The following is a 22,584-nucleotide window of genomic DNA, read 5'->3' as shown; positions in this document are numbered from 1 at the left end:
AACATGACTCAAACAATTTGTTTAAAAACTTATGTTACAGGAGGAAGTGCATGCATGCAAATGAGCACCTGTAAAAATTCTTAGGCGAGAAGTGCTAAATCTGGCAACACCAGTTTAGCAATTGGAGAGCAGAATCTCTTTTGCGGTGATATGCTCAATTTTACAGATCGCTTTGCTGCTTGGCTCTGCTATAATATTTGTTGAATAGAAAAACAATCCCTATCTTTAAAGGACTTATTAAACTTTATCATGAAAAATCATGGAAGAAATAAATTTCGATCCTGTGCATCTTGGTTTAATCTGAGGCCTGTGGATGTTTGCTGTATCTCCTAGGATGTAGACATTCAAGTCTTGCCATAAAAGTTTTTCCAAAGAAGGATCTAAGTGTGGGCTATTCAAGTGTCACGTCATCTACCAGTTTGCCAGAAACCAGACTCCACTTTGTCTCATTTCCGATCACAGTGAAAACCCCATCACTTTTGATGGCAGTTTCATAGAAAAAAATAATTGGGGTCATGAATGGAGTGCCCAGGAGGCTTCTCTGTCATCCTGCAGTGAGGCCCCCACCTGACATGTTTCTGGTTCCTTAAAACTTTCATACATTGTTCTAAATGTTCGTCTGGGCTGTGTTTGCATTTTTGGGAATTGGTCCATTTTTATGTATGTCTAAATCCTCCTCATACATTAAATACATTTAATGTGCCAAAGGAATTTTCCCAAGATATGATCATGTCTTATCCTTTTGATAAGCCTTTGGCGGGGGCTGGGGGGGAGGTGTCAGGGGCCGAGAGCCCTTTCATGGAATTGAGTACACAGTGGAGAAGGCAGTGCCCAGTGATATGGTGGACTGGGTTCTTAACAGGCCGAGCCAACCCTAAATTTCAACTATACGCTCCAGACAAGCCACCACAATCAACCAAGAGATCTGGAGCGTGAACCAAAGCAGGCAGAGGGGAGTTGACTCTTGGAGGAGGGGTTATGTTTCCTGGTATTCCGCTTGGACCAGAGGATGGGACATGATCACAAAGTGTGTGTCAATGGCTAAAACTCCAATAGAAAATCTGCCATTTTCCTGGCCCGAGGAATCAGAGGGTGGAGCCTGGGGCCATCAGGACCACGAGACAGTGAGGAATCACAGAGAAAAGGGGGAACCTAAATTCCATGATTTGAACTCTGCACAAGGCAGCCTCGGGGTGGCTCGCAGCTAAGGTTTGACGAGCAGTTGGTTATCTGTGGGTCATGCCCCGAGAATGGGAGGGCCAACTAAGGGACATCCGCAGCCACGGTTCGGGGTGTGGGGGTGGGGATCCTGGAACCAATCCCCCAAGGATCCTGAAGGGCAGCGTAATTGAGAGTTAATTGCCCCCAACCACAGGTGAGACAGAGTGTGCAGTTCGAATCAAACAAAGTCAATTGCCAGTTAAGACAAATACCAACAATCTTGGAGTGAACACAACAGAATTCAGAACTGACTATATACCATTCACAATGTCTAGGTTAAAATCCCAAACTATTCAAGATAAAAAGAAGCAGGACAATGTGACCTGTTGTCAAGAGAGAAGACAATCAAAAATCTCAACTTGAGATGCCTGAAATGTTGAAAGTATCAGACCAGGATTTTAAAGAAGCTGTTATAATTATGCTCAGTGGGTAAAAAAAAAAAAGGTGCTCCTAATACAGGAATGACCTCAGAGATACTGCAGGTATGGCTCCAGACCGCTGTAACAAAGCAGATATTGCAACAGTGCAAGTCACATAAAGTTTTTGGTTTCCTAATGAATATAATATTTATGTTTATTACTATACTGTAGCCTATTAAGTGTGCTGTAGCCTTCTGTCTAAATAAACAAGGTACATTGTGGCATTGTTGCAAGCTGTGGTGTAGGTTCCAGATTCGGCTCAGATCTGGTGTTGCTGTGGCTGTGGTGTAGGCCTCAGCTCCAGCTCTGATTTGACCCCTAGCCCAGGAACTTCCATAATGTTGCTGGTGTGGCTGTAAACAAAACAAAACAAAACTTTATTGCTAAAAAATTCTAACCATCATGTGAGCCTCAGTGAGTTATAATCTTTTCGCTGGTGGAGGATCTTGGCTTGATATATTTTTGTAGGGCCACACATGTGGCATATGGAAGTTCCCGGGCTAGGGCTCAAATCAAAGCTGTAGCTGCCAGCCTGTGCCACAGCCACAGCACCACAGCAATGCAGGATCTGAGCCACATCTGCAGCCTACCACAGCTCACAGCAGAGCCAGATACTTAACCCACTGAGCAAGGCCATGGATTGAACCCACATCCTCATGGTTCCTAGTCAGATTCATCACTGCTGGGCCACAATGGGAATTCCATTGCCTCGATGTTGATGGCTGCTAACTAATCAGGTGGTGATTGTTGAAGGCGAGGTGGCTGTGACAATTTCTTAAAATGCGACAACAGCGGACTTTTCCGCATCGATTGACTCTTCCTTTCCCAAACAATTTCTCTGTAACATCAAATGCTGTTGGATTACACCTTACCCATAGTGGAACTGCTTTCAACATCAGAGTCAGTCCTTTCAAACCCTGCTGCTACTCTATTACCTGAGTTTAGGTAATATTATATGTATAACTGGGTCATTTTGCTGTACAGAAAAAATTGACAGAACATTGTAAATCAACTATAATAAACTTTTTAAAAAGTGTAGGTAATATTCTAAGCCTTTTTTTGTCATTTCAACCATCTTCACAGCATCTTCACCATGAGTAGATGCCATCTCTAGAATCCACTTTCTTTGCTTCTCTGTAAGAAGCAGCTCCTCATCTGCTGAAGTGGCAGCAACTGAGTCACGTCTTCAGGCTCCACGTCTAGTTCTAGTTCTCTTGCTATTTCCACCACATCTGCAGGTGCTTTCTCCACGGACATCTTGAGACCTCCGAATCATCCATGAGGGCTGGAATCAACTTCTTCTAACCTCTTGTTCATGCTGATAATCTCTTCCCATGGATGATGAATGTTCTTCATGGCATCCAGAATGGTGAATCTTTTCCAGAAGGTTTCCAACTTCCTTTGCCCAGATCCACCAGAGAAATCATTGTCTTTGGCAGCTATAACTTTATGAAACATATTTCTTAAATAATAAGACTTAAAAGTCAATATTATTCCTTGATCTATGGACTACAGAATGGAAGTTGTGTTAGCAAGCATGAAGGTGGCCCGCTGTCCAGCACAGAGAACTCCACCTGGTATTCTGCCATCACCTCTGGGGGAAAAGAATCTGAGCGAGACTGGATAGGTGTGTAGGCATGACTGGGTCACTTTGTTGTATTGCAGAAATTTTCACAGCCTTATACATTAACTACACTTCAATTAAAAAAAAAAAAAAAGCATAGACACAATAGCAATCTCGTACTTCTCCGTCAGAACTCTTGGGTGACCAGGTACATTGTTGGTGAGAAGTAATATTTTGAAAGGAATGCTGTTGCTGTTGTTGTTTTCTGAGCATAGGTCTCCACAGTGAGCTTGAAATATTCAGTAAACCATGTTATAAAGAGACGCTATCCCCCAGGCTTTTTTTATTCCATTTACAAACACTGATGAGTGGATTTAGCATAATTCTTAGGTTTCCAGGCCAGGGGTTGAATCTCTGCCACAGCTGTGACCCAAGCCACAGTAGTGACAATGTGGTTTCCTTAACCTGCTGTGCCACTAGGGAATTCCAAAAGGATAGGCATATTGATAGACCCGTGAAACCTAATAAAGAGTCTAAAAATTGATCTACACATGTACAGGCAATGGATTTTTGATAAAGGCGCCAAGGCAATTCAGCGGAGGAAGGAAAGTCTTTTTCAAGAAGTGGTTTTTCCACAGAGTTCCCTTCACGGGTCAGAGGGTTAAGAGCCTGGCATAGTGTCCCTGAGGATGCAGGTTCGATCCCCGGCCTTGCTCAGCAGGTTAGGGATCTGGTGTTGCTGCAAGCTGTGACATAGTTCGCAGATGCAGCTCCGATTCGATGTCTGGTGCAGGAACTTCCATATGGTGCAGGTGTGGCCTTACAAAAAAAAAAAAAAAAGCAAGAAAGGTCTTTCCAGGAGTTCCTTTGTGGCCCTGCAGCCAATCAGGTCACTGCTGTGGAGTAGGTTTGATTTCTGGCCTGGGATCGTTCATATGCCATGGGCGTGGCCAAAAGCAAAAAGAAAAAAAAAAGTGGTATTTCCATATGGAAAAAATATGAACATTGATTCTTTCCTCATACCACACACAGAGATGAACTTGTAATGGGTCATAGACCTAAATGTAAAAATCTCTATAAATGTAGACTATAAAAAAATATAAAATTCTAGTGGAAAAACAGAAAAAAAGATCTTTGTGACATGGGGAGAGGAAAAAACATTAAATAGAACATAAAAAGCACAAAGGAAAAAAAAATGAAAGCAGACTTCATCAAAATAAGAAGCATTTGTTCTCCAAAAGACATAGGTAAGAAAATAACCAAAAAGATAAGCTACAGATTCGGAGAAAATACCTGTAAAGCATGTATTTCTTAAAGGGTTTGTACCTAGAACATATAAAGTATGTTTAAAATTTCATACTTAAGAAGTGCTCAATTTATTTTATTTTTATTCATTGATCGATTTTTGTCTTTCTGTCTTTTTAGGGCCGCATGCACGGCATATGGAGGTTCCCAGGCTAGGGGTCTAATCCGAGCTGTAGCTGTCGGCCTGCACCACAGCCATGGCAATGCCAGATCCGGGCTGCATCTGAGACCTACACCACAGCTCACAGCAAAACCGGATCCTTAACCCACTGAGCCAGGCCAGGGATCAAACCCGCAACCTCACGGTTCCTAGTAAGATTTGTTTCTGCTGCACCATAATGGGAATTCCGGAAGCGCTCAATTTAAAAAAAAGAATGGGTATAAGATGCTCAGGCACTTGCTAAAGATGGCATAGACGTAGTAAGTGCAGCTAGGATCAGACTTCAGTTCTCAGCCCAGACTATGTTCTCTTCCAGTTAGGTATGCTGCTGTGCATAGAATTCAGGAATGAAGAAGAGAAGCCGTAAGAAGGGAAACAAGTGTCCTGAGAATCCACTTGCTATAACCAGACCCTGAGTCTTGTCAAAACACTTCCCTGGGGTAAAAACATCTCTTGTTTTTACCTGTGAAAACATTTAACCTTTTAAAATAACATCCCTGTTTTTCTTTCTTTTCCCTAATTGTAACAGAATCAATTCGAATTATAGACAGTGAAATACAAAGTTCAAGTGACTTACACTATATGTAAGGAATTTGAATGCATGGTTCCTATCAATTTCTGAGATCACCAGTGCATATCCTTTGGAAAGTGATTAAATTATGTAGATGGATTAAAAGTGTGTAAAGAATTTAGAGGGAATCAGAAAATGCAGGAATGTGTTCTGTTAGTGCTTTTTTAATTTTTATTTTTTAAAAGTTTTATTGAAGTATAGTTGATTCACAAGGTCGTGATACTTTCTGCTGAACACCAAAGTGATTTGCATGTATTCTTTTTCAGATTCTTTTCCCATACAGATTATCACAGAATGTTGGATGGTGTTCCCTGTGCTATACAGCAGGTGCCCGTTGGCCAGTCATTCCGTATACCAGAGTCTGCATATGCTGATCCCAAACCCCCAATCTGTCCCTCCCCTGATCTGTCTCCTGCGGTAATCTTAAATTTGTTTTCAAAGTCTATGAGTCTGTTTCTGTTTTGCAACCAAGTTCATTTGTATCCTTTTTTTAGATTCCACATATACGTGATATCATTTGATGTTTGTTTTTCTCTGTCTGACTTAATTTACTTAGTATGATAATCTCCAGGTCCATCCATGCTGCCGCAAATGGCATTATTTCATTCATTTTTATGGCTGAACAATATTCCATTGTATGTATGTACCATATCCTCTTTATCCACTTCTCTGTTGATGGACATTTAGGTGGCTTCCATGTCTTGGTTATTGTAAATTGTGCTGCAGTGAACAATGGAGTGCATGTATCTTTTCGAATTATGGTTTTTTGGGGATATATGCTCAGGAGTGGGGTTGCTGGATCATAGGATTGTTCCATTTTTAGTTTTTTCAGGAACCTCTGTACTGTTTTCCATAGTGGTTGTACCATTTTATATTCTGGCCAAGACGGTAGAAGGGGTCCCTTTTCTCCACGCCCTCTCTAGCATTTATCGTTTGTAGACTTTTCAATGATGGCCATTCTGACCCGTGCAAGGTAATAGTTTTGATTTGCATTTCTCTAATAATTAGCAATGTTGGGCATCTTTTCATGAGTTTTTTGGCCATGAGCTAATGCGTTTTGGAATTAGCGTGTAAATTTGTCAACATTACTTTTCAGCTAATTATTATAATAGGAATATATTACAAATATTAAATTACATTAAATGTGATATTTTACATTTAATTTTTTCTACAGTTTTCTTGGGCTTAAAATAAGCTCATTATGTGATATTGTGATTTATGAGAAATATATATTTGGACAGTTAGATGACTGAAATATATTTCTCATACATATTTGGTTCTCATCTACAGTTCCTGGCTCACAGCTCCCAAAAACTTTGCAAGTTCCAAAGTGTCAAACCACGGCATAAAAAGTGCTTTTTGTTATGTTAATGAGGTGACTTTTGGACCCCATCTAAGGATGGGGCTGGTTGGTCTGAGAAGCTACGGAGTGACTGCAGGGAGGGCTGGAGGTCAAATCAATTGCCATTGGCCAATGATTTAATTTACCACGCCTATGTAACAAAGCCGCCACAAAAACCCTAAGGGAGCGGTTCGGAGAGCTTCCAGGTTGAGCATGCGGAGGTGCTGGGCAGGTGGCATGCGCAGTGGGCACGGAAGCTCAAGCCCTGTCTTCTTTCCTTGCCCTCTGCATCTCTTCCATGTGGCTGTTCCTGAGCTACATCCTTTTATGAGAAGATCGACATCTTTTACAAAAATCATATTCATTGATTTCTATTTCATTAAGGGTTTAAAAAAATTCAATAAAGGAGATTAAATTTTAAAGGTGCCTTTTTGGTACCCATGGAGCTGATAATATTTTCCCTATAACTTACTAAAATGGTGAGTTACATTAGTAAATTTCCGACGCTGAATCACACTTGCATTCCTGTACTAACTTCTCTTGTCTCATACATTCCATCTGCCCATATCTTACTTGACATTTTTGCATCAATATTCATAAGACTGATCTGTAAATTTCTGTTTCTTTTTTTTCCCCATGGAGCCATTTTTTTTGGTATGTATTACAGCCCTAGAAAAGGAATCCAAAGATTTTCCCTCCTGAGCGTTTTTGTCTTGCTCCTTCACAGTCCATGATGCCAGCTGACCTGGATGGGAGCAAGTTATTCTGCCTTTTTTCTAGATCTCTGAGCTGCACATCAAACCTGGGGCTGATAACGCCACACTCATCGAGCCTGCCTGTCAGGTGCACAACAATTTCCCCAGCTCTGTGATCATGGATGATTTCAAATTCTCCATTGTAACCGTGCTTCATCATCACAGTTAGAAACCTGATGACGACTTTGGAGTGCGGCCTAATAAGAACCTGGCATTTGCCTCTCTCTTCGGCATTTTTGATGGTTTTAAAGGCAGCAGCCAGGACATTCGTGCACACTGTTACGGTGGCATGGAAAGATGGCGGATCGAACCCGCGTCCTCCTGGATGTTAGCCGGGTTTGTTAACCACTGCCCCATGACGGAACTCCCTATAATTTTAGAAGGACATGAATTTTCATCTGAACACCACTTTAGCTATCTCTCAAGTTCTGAAAGGTAGTGTATACATGTAGATTTCATATTAGATGTTGCTATTATTATTCTTTATGGTGGAAAGCCACTGGTGAATGAAAAAAATAAGTTTGGTTTGCTAGAATGGGGCTAGATTAAGGTGGGCCTTGAGAGGTATGTGTTGGGCAGAGGATTTTAGACTTGATAGAAATAGTATCAAGAAGCCACTGGAGAGCCTTGGAAAAGCAACGTGACATAAATGTCGTTTTGAAGTGACGATCGTCCCACACATGAGCATTATCTCATCTAGAACCCGGTCTTTTCCAAAGCGGTTTTGGACTGGAAACGCCCTTTTCAGCAACGAGGGGACAAAGAAGCCTTATTATCTCTTTCCTTCTCAAAGATGACGGTCCAATCCCATAAATGCTGGCTGAGCTGGAACCGCTCAGGATTGTCTTGACCGTTGTACATTTGGTTGAATTCTTTCATTAATGACTTTAGAATTTCCTACAGGAACAAAGAGAAGTATATCCAAAACCTAATGGGACTATGAAGCAAGCATTCATTTCTACTCTAGCACTTCATGTTGTTATCACTCACTTGGAACTGATCTTTGTCTTCAAAGGCGTCTCATTTCTCTAGTAGTAGGTTATAAACTTTTCATATAAGTACAGCATCTTTTATAGTTACGAGGTCAATTCATATTTTATTATCTTGCTGCAAACTACTCTTATATGAATCTAAAATTCTTGCAATATACATACGAGTAGTTGAAATACTCTGAGGTTGTGACCTGTCTTATCTTTATCCCTCATCATATGCAACATTTTCAGTTGTCTTTTTGTACCAAACAATCTGCACTATCCTGTTTTCTATTATTAGAGCAACCTAACTAGTAGATAGTACGTATTGTCCACAATCTCTTGTATTCGATTTTTGTGTCAAGGGTTCATTATTCCTATTCAATGTCCATCGTTCTCTCTTACTGATTTTGTTGGAGGAGCAAATTACCTACGGAAAACTGTATTTCCTAGACTCCTCTCCAGGCAAAAGTAGCCATGTGATTAAATTCTGGCCACTTGGATGTAGGTGGAAATTACTGAGCCAGAACGTTTCTGCCTGGAATTTGGAGGGCAGGCCTGGAGGGGGATCATGCTCACAGCAAGGATGGTGGCCTAGAAAAGCTCGAAAGTGGGAACAAGACCAGCTACGTAATTTGCACGGGGGCAGCACAGAAGGAAAACACCTTCAGCAGAGCATCACCTGTGACACTGGGCCCTGCGAAATGTGGGGCTCTGTGTGACTGACTGCTTGGGTCACATGTCCTTGCAGCTGGCCTTGGTGGGAAGGAACTGGGGCCTGAGGATGACGTGGAGCTGCCATGCCAGCCCTGGATGCCCTGCCTGTTCTTCTCTTAATAGAGAGAGTGCACAACCCCCTTCTTATTTAAGCCTCTGTGACTGGATTTTCTGTGACGTGCATTCTGCAGCCAATGCAGTGCTGCCATTATCTTCACTTTACTGCTGGAGAAACTGATGCTCAGATGGTTTGGTACCTGATCCATGGTCAGGAATCGGGGGTGTGGACTCAGGCCCTGGGAATTTGGGTTACGTGTTCTTTCTTGTGCCAACACTTGGTCTTTCTTTGCCTGCAGAGATGCGATCCTTTCGTGTTTCCTTCCTGTGGCAAGCTGTGGCCTTCTGCAGGTTTGCTGGTCTCCCAACCGTCCGTCTGTGTGGCCTGTACTGGGAGGGTGGCACTTCACCCCACTGTGGTTCCTCTTTCACATCTAATTTGTTCTTGGTGGACAAGATGCAGGGCCTCAGTCCACGTTTAAAATATGGCCTAAAGGTGATTCACTTTTGTCTCTAGCAAAATGTTTATACTCCGATTGCTCAATAACTCTCCCTTTGTAGATAGATAAGATCTTACATAATTCAATTAAAAAAGAAACTCAAAATATGTGAGATCCCATCTGATGTGGGGTTCCGTCTACTTGACCCTTCAGGAGGAAAGCACGTACTGGCGGCCTTCCACTGAGATCGCAATCAGGAAAATTCAGCTAGAATGTATTCCCTTAACAGTGCGTTAGGATAAGCAGTGCTGATGGCCCTTTAGATCGTGCTCAGCCATGGGAAGCACTGCGGCCCTTAGCTATTATCTGTTTTATTAGCACCTAAGCCATGGCTGCCACGTCAATGCTTCGGGACCCCAGGGTAACGCTGGCATTATATCTGCTGGGTGTGAGCTCCAGGGCCATGGCAGGTTGGCTCAGTTCCAGCGCCAGCGCCCAGCTTGGTCGACACCCACAGGTTCTGAACCAAGGCCTGGGTGGTGCTGGGGTGGAGATGGGCCCAAGGCACGACCGCAGGGAATCAGTGTACCTACCTTGAGGGATGCTGGCAATGGCTTCAGGAAGCCCACGCCTCCCCATCTTGGCGGGGGGAGGGGGGAGAAAACCTCTTCCCTTCTCCAAGAAGAAGAAATTCCAGTCTGTTCAGTCAGATTCTGGGACTGTGAATGCTGGGTGTTTACCAACAGACACATTAACTCTATGTGCTTCCCAGCCTCTTCCCTTGGTAAGAGGGTCGGGACCCTCCCAGGCAAGGCCAGGCAGGGTGCTCGGAGGGCCTGGGGCTGGGGGGCTGGGGATCAGACCCAGATTTAGGTTGAAGCCCCTCCTTTGGCCTTGGCTTCCAAATTTGTTTTTCCTTGCATTGGAGTGTCACGCCCACTTGTGATTGTCCCATTTGTGAGCGTGGCCCTTAGAAGGTCCACCGAGGACAACAGCCTGGCGGTCAGAGTCCTTGTCTGCAGTATCATTTTTTTTTTTTTTTTCTTTTTAGGGCCATACCCGGGGCATATAGACGTTTCCAGGATAGGGATCGAATTGGAGCTGCAGCTGCTGGCCTACACCACCGTCACCAAAGTCATTTTTTTTTCTTTCAGTCCTGAAATAGCCCAGTGCATGGCATTGACAGATGCTAAAACCAGATCCAAGCTGTGTCTGCAACCTACAGCACAGCTCACAGCAACGCCAGATCCTTAACCCACCGAGTGAGGCCAGGGATCAAGCCCAAATCCTCATGGATACTAGTCGGGTTCTTAACCTGGTGAGCCACAACAGGAATTCCTATGGTATCGTTTATTTAACATTACCCAAATCCCACCACAAACTGGGACCCTCTGCCGACACCTTGATTTCATATCTAGGCTCTAGAATCGTAAGATTGGACATTTCTGTTATTTAAGCTGCTCGTTTCTGATACTGTTGATGGCAGCCCTAGCAGACTAATAAATATGCTTGAGACCCAGGCTGGGCTCTCATTTTAAAAGGCTGGTGGGGGAGTTCCCGTCGTGGCGCAGTGGTTAACAAATCCGACTAGGAACCATGAGGTTGCGGGTTCGGTCCCTGCGCTTGCTCGGTGGGTTGACGATCCGGCGTTGCCGTGAGCTGTGGTGTAGGTTGCAGGTGCGGCTCGGATCCTGCGTTGCTGTGGCTCTGGCGTAGGCCGGTGGCTACAGCTCCGATTGGACCCCTAGCCTGGGAACCTCCATATGCCGCGTGAGCGGCCCAAGAAATAGCAAAAAGACAAAAAAAAAAAAAAAAAAAAAAAGGCTGGTGGACTCCGTGGTTAGAAGCAGGAATACTGCACATTTGAAATCATCAGTGTGCCTTTTTCTCCACTGTTCAGATTCAGTGGCAAAGACGATGTTTGCTTGACTGTAAGGAGCTCGTAAATGTCAACAAACGGCACTCCTTCCATGCATCAGAAGACCTTCAGCCTCGCTCCTCCTTTGGTAAAATACGGAAACTGGGGGCAGAGTTTTCGTGATCTGAGTTGGGTCACACGGAGGTCAGTCAGTGGTAAGGTGCACGAAACTGGAGGCTTCCCAGCTTATCATGTTAGGCATCTATTGATGAGAACTCTGATTCTCATGAGAAGCTGCTGAAAACACGATGAAGGATTTCTTTCTTTTCAGTCTTGAAAGAGCCCAGTGCATGGCACTGATAGATGCTAAAAACTGTAGCTATCACCAGTAGTGTCCCGCTCTGGAAAAGGACTGCTTTTCTTAAGTTAGCAGTCACAGCTATAATGGAAAAAAATAAAAACCATAATAAATGAAAAAAAAAAGTTAGCAGTCGGAGGGGGAGCGTCTGCCCTTGAAATGTATGCATTGGGGTGATGCTTAATAAAGCGGTTTAATGATAGTAATGGGTCTGAACATGCTGCCTTGAGTAATCTGAATTACAACAGTTTAAACTTTATACCACATTGCTGATAAATCACCTCTGAAAAGACTCGATCTCCAACACACGCTACCTAGGTAGCTAGCCAACACAAAAACACTGCTTTAACAAGTCAAAAACGTGCAATATTTCATGAAAGAGGTTGGAAAAGTAAGGAAAATAAGAGTCCAACATCGCCAAGATACTGGATAAAAATCTTAAAAAAATTTTTTTTTAGAGCCACACCTATGGTATAATGAAAGTTCCCAGGCTAAGGGTCAAATTGGAGCTGCAGCTGCCGGCCTACACCACAGCCACAGCCACATAGGATCTGAGCCACATTAGCAACCAAGCCACAGTCTCAGCAACCCCGGATCTGCAACCCACTACATGAAGCCAGGAATGGAACCTGCATCCTCACAGACACTATATTGTGTTCTTAACCCACTGAGCCACAGTGGGAACTCTGAGAATAACTATCTTAACCATTGAACATTAAAGTTCTAATATATGACAAATATTTCGGCACTATGTTTGCTAATAATCAAGCAAACTGAGCATCATAAAAAGATTTTTTTCAAGTGCTGAAAACTTTACTGAAACCAGGAAATCTTACATTTGCATACTAATTTTTTTTGGCCTCTGAGTGACCATTTGCCCCAAAAATGGCTTAAAGAGGGTATATTTTGATGGTTTTGCACATTTTTTGAGAACAGGGATTGTCTCTTTTTCCTAAGCCCCAGAGCCCCACCTTGGCTTGTGTATTAACCTAGAATTACGCATATACGCTCAGTAAAGGTCTGCGGAGGAACCCCTGGGGTGAGTGACTTTCTTGGGGGTGCCTATGAACAGAGGGAGGGGGCAACATACTGGTAAAGCACGAACGGTTTACTCGGAAGCAAGGAAGGCAATTTATTGTAGTGAGATTGTACCGAAGTTTTATACGTGACCCCCGATGCGGGTAAGGTAACTTGCCCTCCGCCGCTGGAGAAGCCACGCCGACGACCAAGAGGCTCAAAGTGCTGCACATCAGTTCACCACGCCGCCTGCACCGCATCTTCACCGCCCAGACGGAAAGTCAGACGATGCAAGCACACATGCAAGTATTCTTCCTACCGCCGAACGGCAGCGTTTTCTTTTCCCGGAGTCTGTAACGCCAAACACTCAACTCTCGTCTTACCGTGGGCCGGGGTTATGGCAGAGCCGCCTAGGAGAGTAAACGTCGAACAGAAGACGCCATCGTTTCCCTACACGGAGTTTGTGGAGAACAGCAGAACCGGCACGCCGCTCCGCAACCTCCAAAGGGAGAGATTCTTTGCAAACACTACCGGCTAGAAACGTGCCCCAGGAGGCGGAGAACAGCGACAGTGGACCGCACGCTCACACACAAATATGTACACGTGTGCGCAGAGACAGACAGCTTTGCATCGAACACCCGGTCTGGACTGCGCTTTATCCGCTTGCTACATGTTGCACAAGTGCGGGCGCGCAGACACCGCCCGCGTGCCCGGCGCAGCTGTGCAGCCGTCCGCTCTGAGGCGGGGGCCACACACCTTTCCAAAGGAGCTTATTCATGACTTTTGGGACAAGAGAGTCTGACAGCGGTGCTCGACAGAGCCGACACAGCCGGCCGTCTGCAGAGATGCCCCGCGCCGCGTCTTGGCGGCGGGCCTGTCCCCCTAGACGTAGGATTCTTTTGCCAAGCGGAGCTGGTCGGCCTCAAAGACGGGCTGACTACACCGCTGTGCCACGAGCTCCTGCTTGTTCTGGCGAGACTCGGACAGAAGCCTCAGCCGCTGCAACTCCGGTCTCCCGGTGACAGTCACCTGTCCTACCGTCGCCACGGAAGCACAGACAGTCCTGCTCTGCTCCCACGCCTCCCTCCCGGGCCACGGCTGGGCCTGGGAACGGGGAGGAGGTGGCAGCCCGGCGTCCAGGCTCAGCATCCTGGCCCGCATGCTGCCCACTGTCTGGCCCCCGGGGGCTGCGAGGTCCCAGGCCTGGTGCCGCAGGGCCTCCTCGTAAGAGGGGGGGCTGCCAGGGCCCCTCTGACCCACCGCCTCCCCTGAGAGGGCGGAGGACCCGGAGTTCAAGGCCAGAGCAGTCTGGCTGTGGATGTCGGTCAAGTCTTCCTGGACGATCCGGCCGGCGAGCTGGCTTTCTTTTTGAAAGCCGTTCTTGGCGTGGTCTCTGGGGAGGCCCTTGCACTTGGCGGCCACAGAGCTGGGGGTTTTGGACAGCGCTTTCTTGTGCGCCGCGAAGGAGAACGACATGGAGTGCTTTTTAATTTCTCGGTTGGGCTTACTTTTCTCGGCCCTTGTGAAAGACTGATGTCTGGCGAAGAAGTTCCTTTTGGGCCCGGATGGGGAGGCCAGGGGCGAGCTGTCGGAGTAGGCCTCCAGGGAGCCAGTGGAGGCGGCCTGGCGGGCTGGCCCCCTGGGGGCCACCAAACCCTGAGCCAGGTTCTGCAGCCCCAGGTCCGGTGGCCTCAGGCCTCTGCCTTCAGCTGCAGGAAACACCTCCTCTGAAAACGGGTCCTCGGCGTCCTCAGCGGCATGAAGGGAGGCGGCCCGGGACCCGGTGACGTCATCCTCACTCCGCGCGAGCGTCGGCTCTGCTCTCCAGCCGTCCAGGCACCCCCGCGAGGATGCCACGCTGGGGTCCGAGTACCTCCTGTCGGCCTGACCGAGCGAGCCTCTCAGTCTGGCCACGGAGCTGACGATCGGCTCCCAGGTGTGCCGTGGGCCTCGGGGCTCCGAGCCGGCGGCCGGGTCCGAGGGCACTGGGGGCTGCCTGCCCGGGGAGCCCATGGCGCTGCTGGCATCCACGTCGGGGTCGGGATCGTTGCTGTCGTAGGCCGAGTCGTTCTGCAGGGTCGACACATCTGGGGAAAGTGATGGGGCAGCTGAGTTTTGTTCTGTCCCTTTTGGAAATGGACCTCCGTGCAGGTCACCCTGCTTGGAGTGCGTATGGCCCTGGGGAACTGGGTGGCCCTACACTGGGGCTTGATGTGGAAGAAAGTGGCCACACAGGGTTTTGTTTCTGTGCGTGTCTGCTATTCTGAGGTGGAGAGGAGAAGCAGGCACGTGACAGGAGAGAGGAACTGAGAAAAGAGAAAACGGCACGTCCCGAAAAGGTCCTGCTCTTGGACTTAGAAACGGACCTTCGGACGGCACCCCTCCCGACTCGTCTCCACTGCAGGGGCCCACTGGGTGGCCACGAAGGCTCCTCACTCCAGCTGCGGCGAAAGCTGCCTCGGCCAAGCGAGCGGCTCTTCCTGAAGGAGCACGCAGCGAGGGGAAGGGCCAGGCTGCGGCTGCCCGAGGCCATGCTGCAGGAAGTCAGAGAAGAGCTTCCGTATTTAATGACTTCCCTACAGACAGGAGTCTCCTCGGATTCGGGGCTTTGTGGAAGTCACTTCTGCTTTCAGATGCCAGAGATGCTTCCCATGACCGGCCTGGGCGGGCAGCCGGGCGTGAACCTCCCCCTCAGGTGGAGTCGCCTGAGAGCACATTCCGTACCTGAGCTGTCCGTGTGTTCCAGGGAGTCATCAGAGGCAACGCTGGAATGTGCCGGAATGTTCTCCCCAAATATTTCGAAGCAGTTATCGATGAGGAATTCCACCAGCGTCTTAACCTGTGAGGAGAAGTGAACAGGTGGTCAGCTGCAAGGAAGGGGGGGTGGATGGGGACACAGCGGGCATCAGGGAGGCGCCCAAATGAGCTGCAGAGATCCTTATGGGTCTGAAAGGAGCATCCAGAAAGTCGGTAACAAATCCTCTCTGCTGCGATTATTTTTGAGATATGCATTCCTAATTTGAGAATTTTAAAAAACCCTATTACGTTAGAGTCCCTGAGGTTTTCACCTTGGTAAGGACGTTCCCGCATTGGCAGTCGGACAGACCGAGTGCGCTGCACGAACGAGAGACGCGGGAGAGGCCCGGTCCGTCCCGGGGAAGTCATGTAAAGAGGGCGGCCCTGGTCCCCTGCCTCGCGGGACGGCCGAGGACCCGGGCCCAGCCTTACTCAGCCCCTCCCAGGCACGCGGCTAAGACAGCGGGACTCCGTCACAGCGCTCGCGTGTCGGATTTTCACCGTGGTCTTGCGAGCGTCAGGGACATTGAGAGGCACCGTATTGCGTGGCTTTTGCAAACAGACCGTGAGTCTCTCAGAAACACATGGGAACAAACCTTATGGTTCAAGTCCCTCCGGGCTTCGAACGACAGGTCGTGCTCGTTCTCTGGGCTCAGCACGTTGGGCCCGATGCAGATGGCGAGATTGCTGGCATCCATCCTGCTGACCTCGGAGTTCTTGCTGATCAGGTAGAGCACGGAGACCAGGTGCTTGAGCAGCAGGAGGTTGGGCCGGGGGAGCTTATCTGCCACCCTGGAAGGGAGGCGGGGAGGCTGGTTTTAGGGCAGGCTCATGTCCTGTCTGGCTGGAGGACAGCCAGTTGAAAGTTTCTGCCCAACCCAGACTTCCTTTAAAATGAGGAAGGTGCATTTCCACAAGAAACATTGTGAAAGGTTCATTCAGACACTTCCAGTGGTAACTAACATGGAATGAATCCGTTAACCACAAAATCCCGAAGCCCTGAGAAACGGGGCTTTGTGATCAGGGCACCAATAACATGGCCCTTTAACACGGGTTAGGGTTAGGGTTGGGGTTAGAGGGTTAGGGTTGGGGTTAGAGGGTTAGGGTTGGGGTTAGAGGGTTAGGGTTAGGGTTAGGAGAATTAACTCCGGCACTAAACCCCATAACTTAATATATCTTAAAAATCATTTAACAAATGACTTATCGTTTAGCCATGCAGAATGTCTTTCTGCTTCTAACACTGCAAGACTGTGTTTTGTTTTTGTGTTTTTTTTGAGTACAGCCATTTTGCTTTTTTAAAAACTGTGCTCATCAAATGAAGAGGGTACATTTTTATATGTCCTGAGAAATCCTTATGGAGAATAAATCAGTTTATAAGAGCATGTTTGTACATATGGTCCAGGCAGCACTTCAACAGCAACATTGGTACTAGTTACAATAAATTAGACTTGTAAAGCCTCCCATTTGCAAAAAATGAAAATGTGGCTCTCACGTAGGGATCATGCATTTCTCCTAAGAAGACACTGTTAAAAAGGGCTCTGTTTCTACTTTAGGATAATCTTAGGATTCTCGATTTGAGACAGACACTCTGATGCCTTCAATTCAATAAATATTTCATTGAAAATACTTGGCCCTGTGAGCTAATCATAATATACAGACTGCTTTTCATAGGATTTGGCCAAAGTGCTGCTATGGTCAGGTTAGCTGTCTAAGATTCTAGTCACTAAGAGGGCATGCTCTCATTTGCGTATGTACTTGCTTTTGCTGTCACTGGAATTTGTTTTATATAACTTTCATTGTGTTTAATTATAAGAATATGGACGATGCTGTGGGGTTTGATGGACAAGCCCTTCCAGATGGTTACTCTGCTTTAAGGGATGTTTTATGGGAAAATTGTTGCTTTGCACGACAGCAACGTGGACAGGTAAAGGACACCCCTAGGCTTCCCCACCTCTTGGGACTTGGGAGTTGGAAAGGTTGCTTTCTACCTTTTGAGGAGGTGCTTCCTCTCATTTGGCTAAAACTACTTTTTGAAAATTTCCAGGGTACCTCTTGCCTTTTATTCTGGGAGCAGATGGACAATTCCTCTGGAATTCCCGAAATGCCGCAGTATCTGTCATGCTCTCTGACAGCTATGTGGGGAATGGAAGGATGGAGACGGTGCCTCCGGGAGTGACTCCGGCAACTTACTGCTTCAGGGCCTCGATCCTGTCGTCCTCGCTCTGCTTCTCCAGGGCGCCCATCCACTCCTCAAACAGGCTGCACGAAAGGAGCTTCAGGGGGATACTTCGGAGGAAGTCCTGGAGGACAGAAGGGGCGGCTCAACGTTACACAATGTGCTGGCGACCTGTCACCTCTCACTCGTGTTGCCTCTCAGGGACTCCGTTCGCCCCGCCACACGCGGTGCCCCCTCTCCCTCCTGCAGCTGATTATTCTGGGGAAATCTCTGCCCTGAGCCCTCTCTCAGCAACTTCCTAGCTACGGGCACAGCAAGGCCATCACTCGAGGGGCCACCAGACTCAGGGCGATGGACCTGACCATCCAAGTGCCTTTGCTCATCAAAATTCGGGGGAAATTTAAGGCATCACTCTCTGTTGGAATCTGGGATCACAGAAATAGAGATGCTTATGTAAATAAATAAATAAAGGCTTAACTGAAAAAAGAAATTAAACTTCAGGATCAGTGTCCTTCACTTTGCAGGGTGAAGAGTCCGTTTCTTATTTCCTGGGAGTTAGCGGTGTCGGAGCCCACGGGCAGGTGGTTTGGCACCAATGCTATGAACTCACCTTAAAGACCACGGCCAGCAGGTGCACAGGGAGACTTTTCAGATCCACGAGGCCTCCGGAGTTGAGCTCCTCCTTGAGCTCTTTTCGGGCCTTCTCGTTGGCCGCTTTCCTGAATATCCCTTCAGTGGAAGGGCCTTTAAGGCACAGAATAGTGAGAATATCCTAAAGGAAAGAAATAGGAAGCGGTTACCCTCGGTTTGAAGACACACTCTGCTGTGGCTAATACAGAAACAGTCTGTGTTTAGGTTGGAGAAAGAGAATGAAAACCGTGGACAGGAACAGTGGCCAACTACCTGTTATAAAAGGTTCTCTCCATGAAAGTTCCTCCTCCAGGATCTGAGAAAGTCCTAACAAGTGACTCCTTATGCCAGTTTTTTCCTTCCAGTCCAGCTGTTATCAGCTGTCTCCCTCGACCCTGCCTTCTTCTAAGAGGAGGTAAACCGGGAAGGCGCAAATCCGCACCTTCTAAGAGCACTCCAGGCCTCCCGCCTCTCAAGTCATTCCACGTGAACGCTGGATTTCTGACCATAAACTCTATAAACCCCTGGTCGCTGATTTTTCGGAAGGTACACACTTTCAGCATTCCTAACTCCACGAGGGCAGAAGGAGGGAGGGACTGCCTACCCAAGCACAGGGGCGAACGCAGCTCATTTCTAGAATGGGAGTGGCCAGGTATCTTCCTAACCGCACTCAGAGGCGGAAACACCATTTTCCAAAATGGGAAAAATGAAAGACTGGCCCACACAGGTTTAGCCTGACAATGACACTCAGGTTCCACAGGATTTTTCTGAAGCAGTGTCAGGAGTGAGCGTGCGCCTACCTGAATGGGTCTGGGGAGCGTGTCCTCGTCGCTGCAGAGAGCCGACAAGGGCTGAGCAAACAGTGACGTCTTCAACTCCGTCTCTGAAGCTCCAGAAAAGTCTGAGGAGGGAGAAAGCCTTCTCAGGAGAAAGAGCCAGGACAGCACCTTCTTTCTCTTCTTAATTTCTACAGCCACAAAAACAAGGCAAAGAGAAATCAGATTCAAATACTGATACACAGGGATCCAGATAAGACAACAGATACAGTCCACTAAGGTTTGCCATGTGGGGGAATCGTTTTTGAAGAACGGAGGAAGCGAAGGGTGTGAATCTTAATCTAGAGAAATCAACCCGAAAAACCACCACCCTGTTACCAGGGCAACCAGCCCCTAAACATCAACACCAAGGTTCCTCAAAGTCTCCACCTTTCCTGTTTTTACTCTTCATCAGCTCTTTGCTGCAGAAAATGGGCAAAACCTAATTAAATAGGTCATAAACAACCGTTTTAACATATTGCCCTTAATAACCACGGTGGATATTTCTGAGGTGAAACAGATTGTTTCACTTTGCTCCTTTGAGGAGTGAAGAAAACGAAACTTAGAGGAAGAGGAAGCGATTTGCTCAAGGCCGGTTTGAAGGCCCTTCGCCCGCGGGCCACTGACCTCAGTGGCCATGCCGGCACCCTCCACTAGAGGGAGCTACGTCACGAAGTCACCCGCAGGCGCTTCCAGGGTTTCGCCCGAGGGGTGGCGGGCGGGGTGCTCCAAGGCCGGGCAGGCGGGAAGGTTTGAACTTAGACCTGGAAACTGTGAATTCTCGGTAAAACTTGATCAAGATATTCCATCCTTTCAAAATACCGTTTCCTATTTCTTTCCTTTAGGATATTCTCACGATTCTGTGCCTCAAGGGCCCTTCCACTGAAGGGATATTCAGTGGGTGCAACATCTCCCAAGTTTCCTTCCTTCTCTTCTCGCTCTCCTTCCTTCTCCTTTTTTGCCAGTGGTAAAAGCTATATTGCAAATGCCTTGGCACATATTTCTACACTTTTTATACTGGCAAACGGAAGAGAATGGATACAGACCTGGCTTGTCCTCAGAGTTCAGGAGAACTGGGTCAGGGTTACAATGAATTGTGGCAAAAGTAAGAGTGAACGGTGGGTCCTTTGGGATTTGAGATGGGCAACAATTGCTTCCTGTGCTCTTAGAATCATTCTCCAGGAGAGGGAGAGGGAGTGGGAGGGGCTCGGAGGTGGGCGTTAGCAGATGCAAACTATTGCATTTGGAGTGGATAAGCAGCGAGATCCTGCTGTCTAGCCCAAGGAGCTATATCTCATCACTTGTGATGGAACAGGATGGAGGATAATGTGAAAAAAAGAATGTGTGTGTGTATAACAGGGTCCCTTTGCTGTACAGCAGAAACTGACAAAACACTGTACATCAACTGCAACTGACAAATTAAAAGAATCACTCTCCATATGAGAAGGAAGAGCATGGAAAAGGCAACTGTGTATGTTCCACAAGTATGCACGCTCCAACTGTCAAACCTTAATGGCCAGGAATCTGTAACCACACTCGGACCCCTCAGGAGAGCTGGGGGTGGCCTCGGGAGGGTCTCACCCACCAGAGCACCTGACCTGCTCTCTGGGGAGCTGGAGCCTTCCTGCCGCTTAAGGGTTAATGTTCTGTGGTCTTTAAAAGAACATGTCAAAAAAAAAAATTCCTAGTAAAGCGCTGTGGTTTTGCAAACCAAGAACCTTTGTTGTTATCATTTACATAAAAGATCAGTATATTTTCAAAACTCACCGATTAGCTGGCAAATGCTATCTTCACTCTCACATGATGCCAACAGAGGATGTGCCTTGATATCACCCTAAAACATATTTATCTTAGTTAAAATAATGATTGAAGACATCTGCCCAGTCTTTCCACGCAAATCAACATCTTATTCATAACAAAAATTAGTCAATAGTCTAATTTTTTTCTAGCTTCTCGAATCCATATTAAAGTCTTGTTTGTCATCCTATAAGATCTCAATTAATATTAGTGCTTAATTCACTACACTTATTCTATTGATTTTCCATCCTGATAACTAAATAATACAAATGACATTCCATTAATACAAAGCTTTTCATCTTCCCACAGTGCAGATAAAAAGTTTTAAAAACTGCTTTCTTACCTCTGATTGGCATTCAATTAATGTCTCCATATTACTGGCATTTAGTGTTTTTGACTAAAAGAGAAAAACTTAAATTAGGGAAACATCTTTGACTCTTGCCTTGAAAAAACATGAATTAAGAAACGTAAGAAGGGCACATACAGCATGGCAGCTGCTGGTCAACTTCATTAGAGTTTGGGCTGACTGTCCAGTGATGAATTTTGCTCCCGTGTGGCCTTGGCTCTGTCTACGAGAAGTCATACAGGAAAGAGTTAGGAGGGTTACACAGAATGTGTTGGCCAATTTCAGCGGCACTCTGACAAAACACGAAGTTTGAAACTATCAGGTAGAAAAATTTTCCCAGATGTCTTATGTTATTTAAACACAGCATCTGAACACACTAATTTCTCAATGTTTTAAACCTGATACCTTCATCCTGCCAAACTTTGTTATTCATTTATTACATTCTCATCAGGAGATAACTGCATTACAGTTGTAATACCAACTGACATTTTTTTTTTTTTTCCTGGAGCGCTCACTCTGTGTCAGGGTGCTGTTTTAATTGCTCGGCACAGATTTTCTCGTCTCATCAGAAAAGGAAAAAACGTATTCCTAGGATGCTACTTAAACTAGACATAGAGCAAAGATTAACATGTACAGATTCCCTGTACCCCCAAAGGGCAGGCTGCCCATTAAAGCCAAGCTTTCTGAGTTTATTCTTTATAAAAGTATTTGTTGCATATTCCACGGTAGAGCCGGTAGAGCCGTTTTCTGTTAGATACAGTCTTACAGCTCAGGGACCCGCTAGGCAGCTTACGGTCTCGTCACGTTAATTTACGGTACTCACCCTCGGAGGGCCTCCAGCCAGAGTTCTTTCACCTCCCGTGAACTGAGGAAAATGGGAGAAACAGCATGACACTCTGCTCCTACTAATCCACTGTCAGAGAGGAGACGGAACGGCTCTAACTTCACGTGTTCTGCATTATAAGGCGAGGGGGCGGGCAGGTGGAAATTCAGAATCTTACTGAGACCGGAAAGAACATCACGGGCTGTCACCCAGACCCGGACCCGGCCAGCCAGACGCTGGAGAGCTCTCACTTCCTCATTCCTTTTAGGGCAGCCCTGGTCCTTTTTTTTTTTTTTTTGCTTCTTCCACTTCAAAGTAAAACATCTGCGAACTACCAGGGGTGGAAAAAATGACATATGGCCATAAAGTGAAGGGTCTGATCAATGTCATGGGTGGGATGTGTGAATAAGAAATTGTGTTATTCTGTACGTAAACATCGCTTTGTT

General features: G+C 46.6%; 1 protein-coding gene and 1 pseudogene across 1 annotated transcript; both read right to left on the bottom strand.

Annotated features, from left to right (window-relative positions):
• LOC102158869 lies at positions 6,210–10,161 on the bottom strand (annotated as a pseudogene).
• TAGAP (T-cell activation RhoGTPase activating protein) lies at positions 13,554–22,249 on the bottom strand. Its single transcript, NM_001243543.1, is given in 10 exon segments — positions 13,554–14,842; positions 15,480–15,594; positions 16,148–16,343; positions 17,742–17,851; positions 18,338–18,499; positions 19,158–19,324; positions 20,940–21,006; positions 21,313–21,366; positions 21,454–21,538; positions 22,139–22,249. Coding segments are annotated over 9 exon segments (2,103 nt in total). The 5' UTR covers positions 21,481–21,538; positions 22,139–22,249; the 3' UTR covers positions 13,554–13,637.

This window comes from Sus scrofa, chromosome 1 (assembly GCF_000003025.6).
Source record: "Sus scrofa isolate TJ Tabasco breed Duroc chromosome 1, Sscrofa11.1, whole genome shotgun sequence".
NCBI lineage: Eukaryota > Metazoa > Chordata > Mammalia > Artiodactyla > Suidae > Sus > Sus scrofa.
Note: the sequence above shows the minus strand (reverse complement) of the source record. Positions and strands in the feature narration are given on the sequence as shown.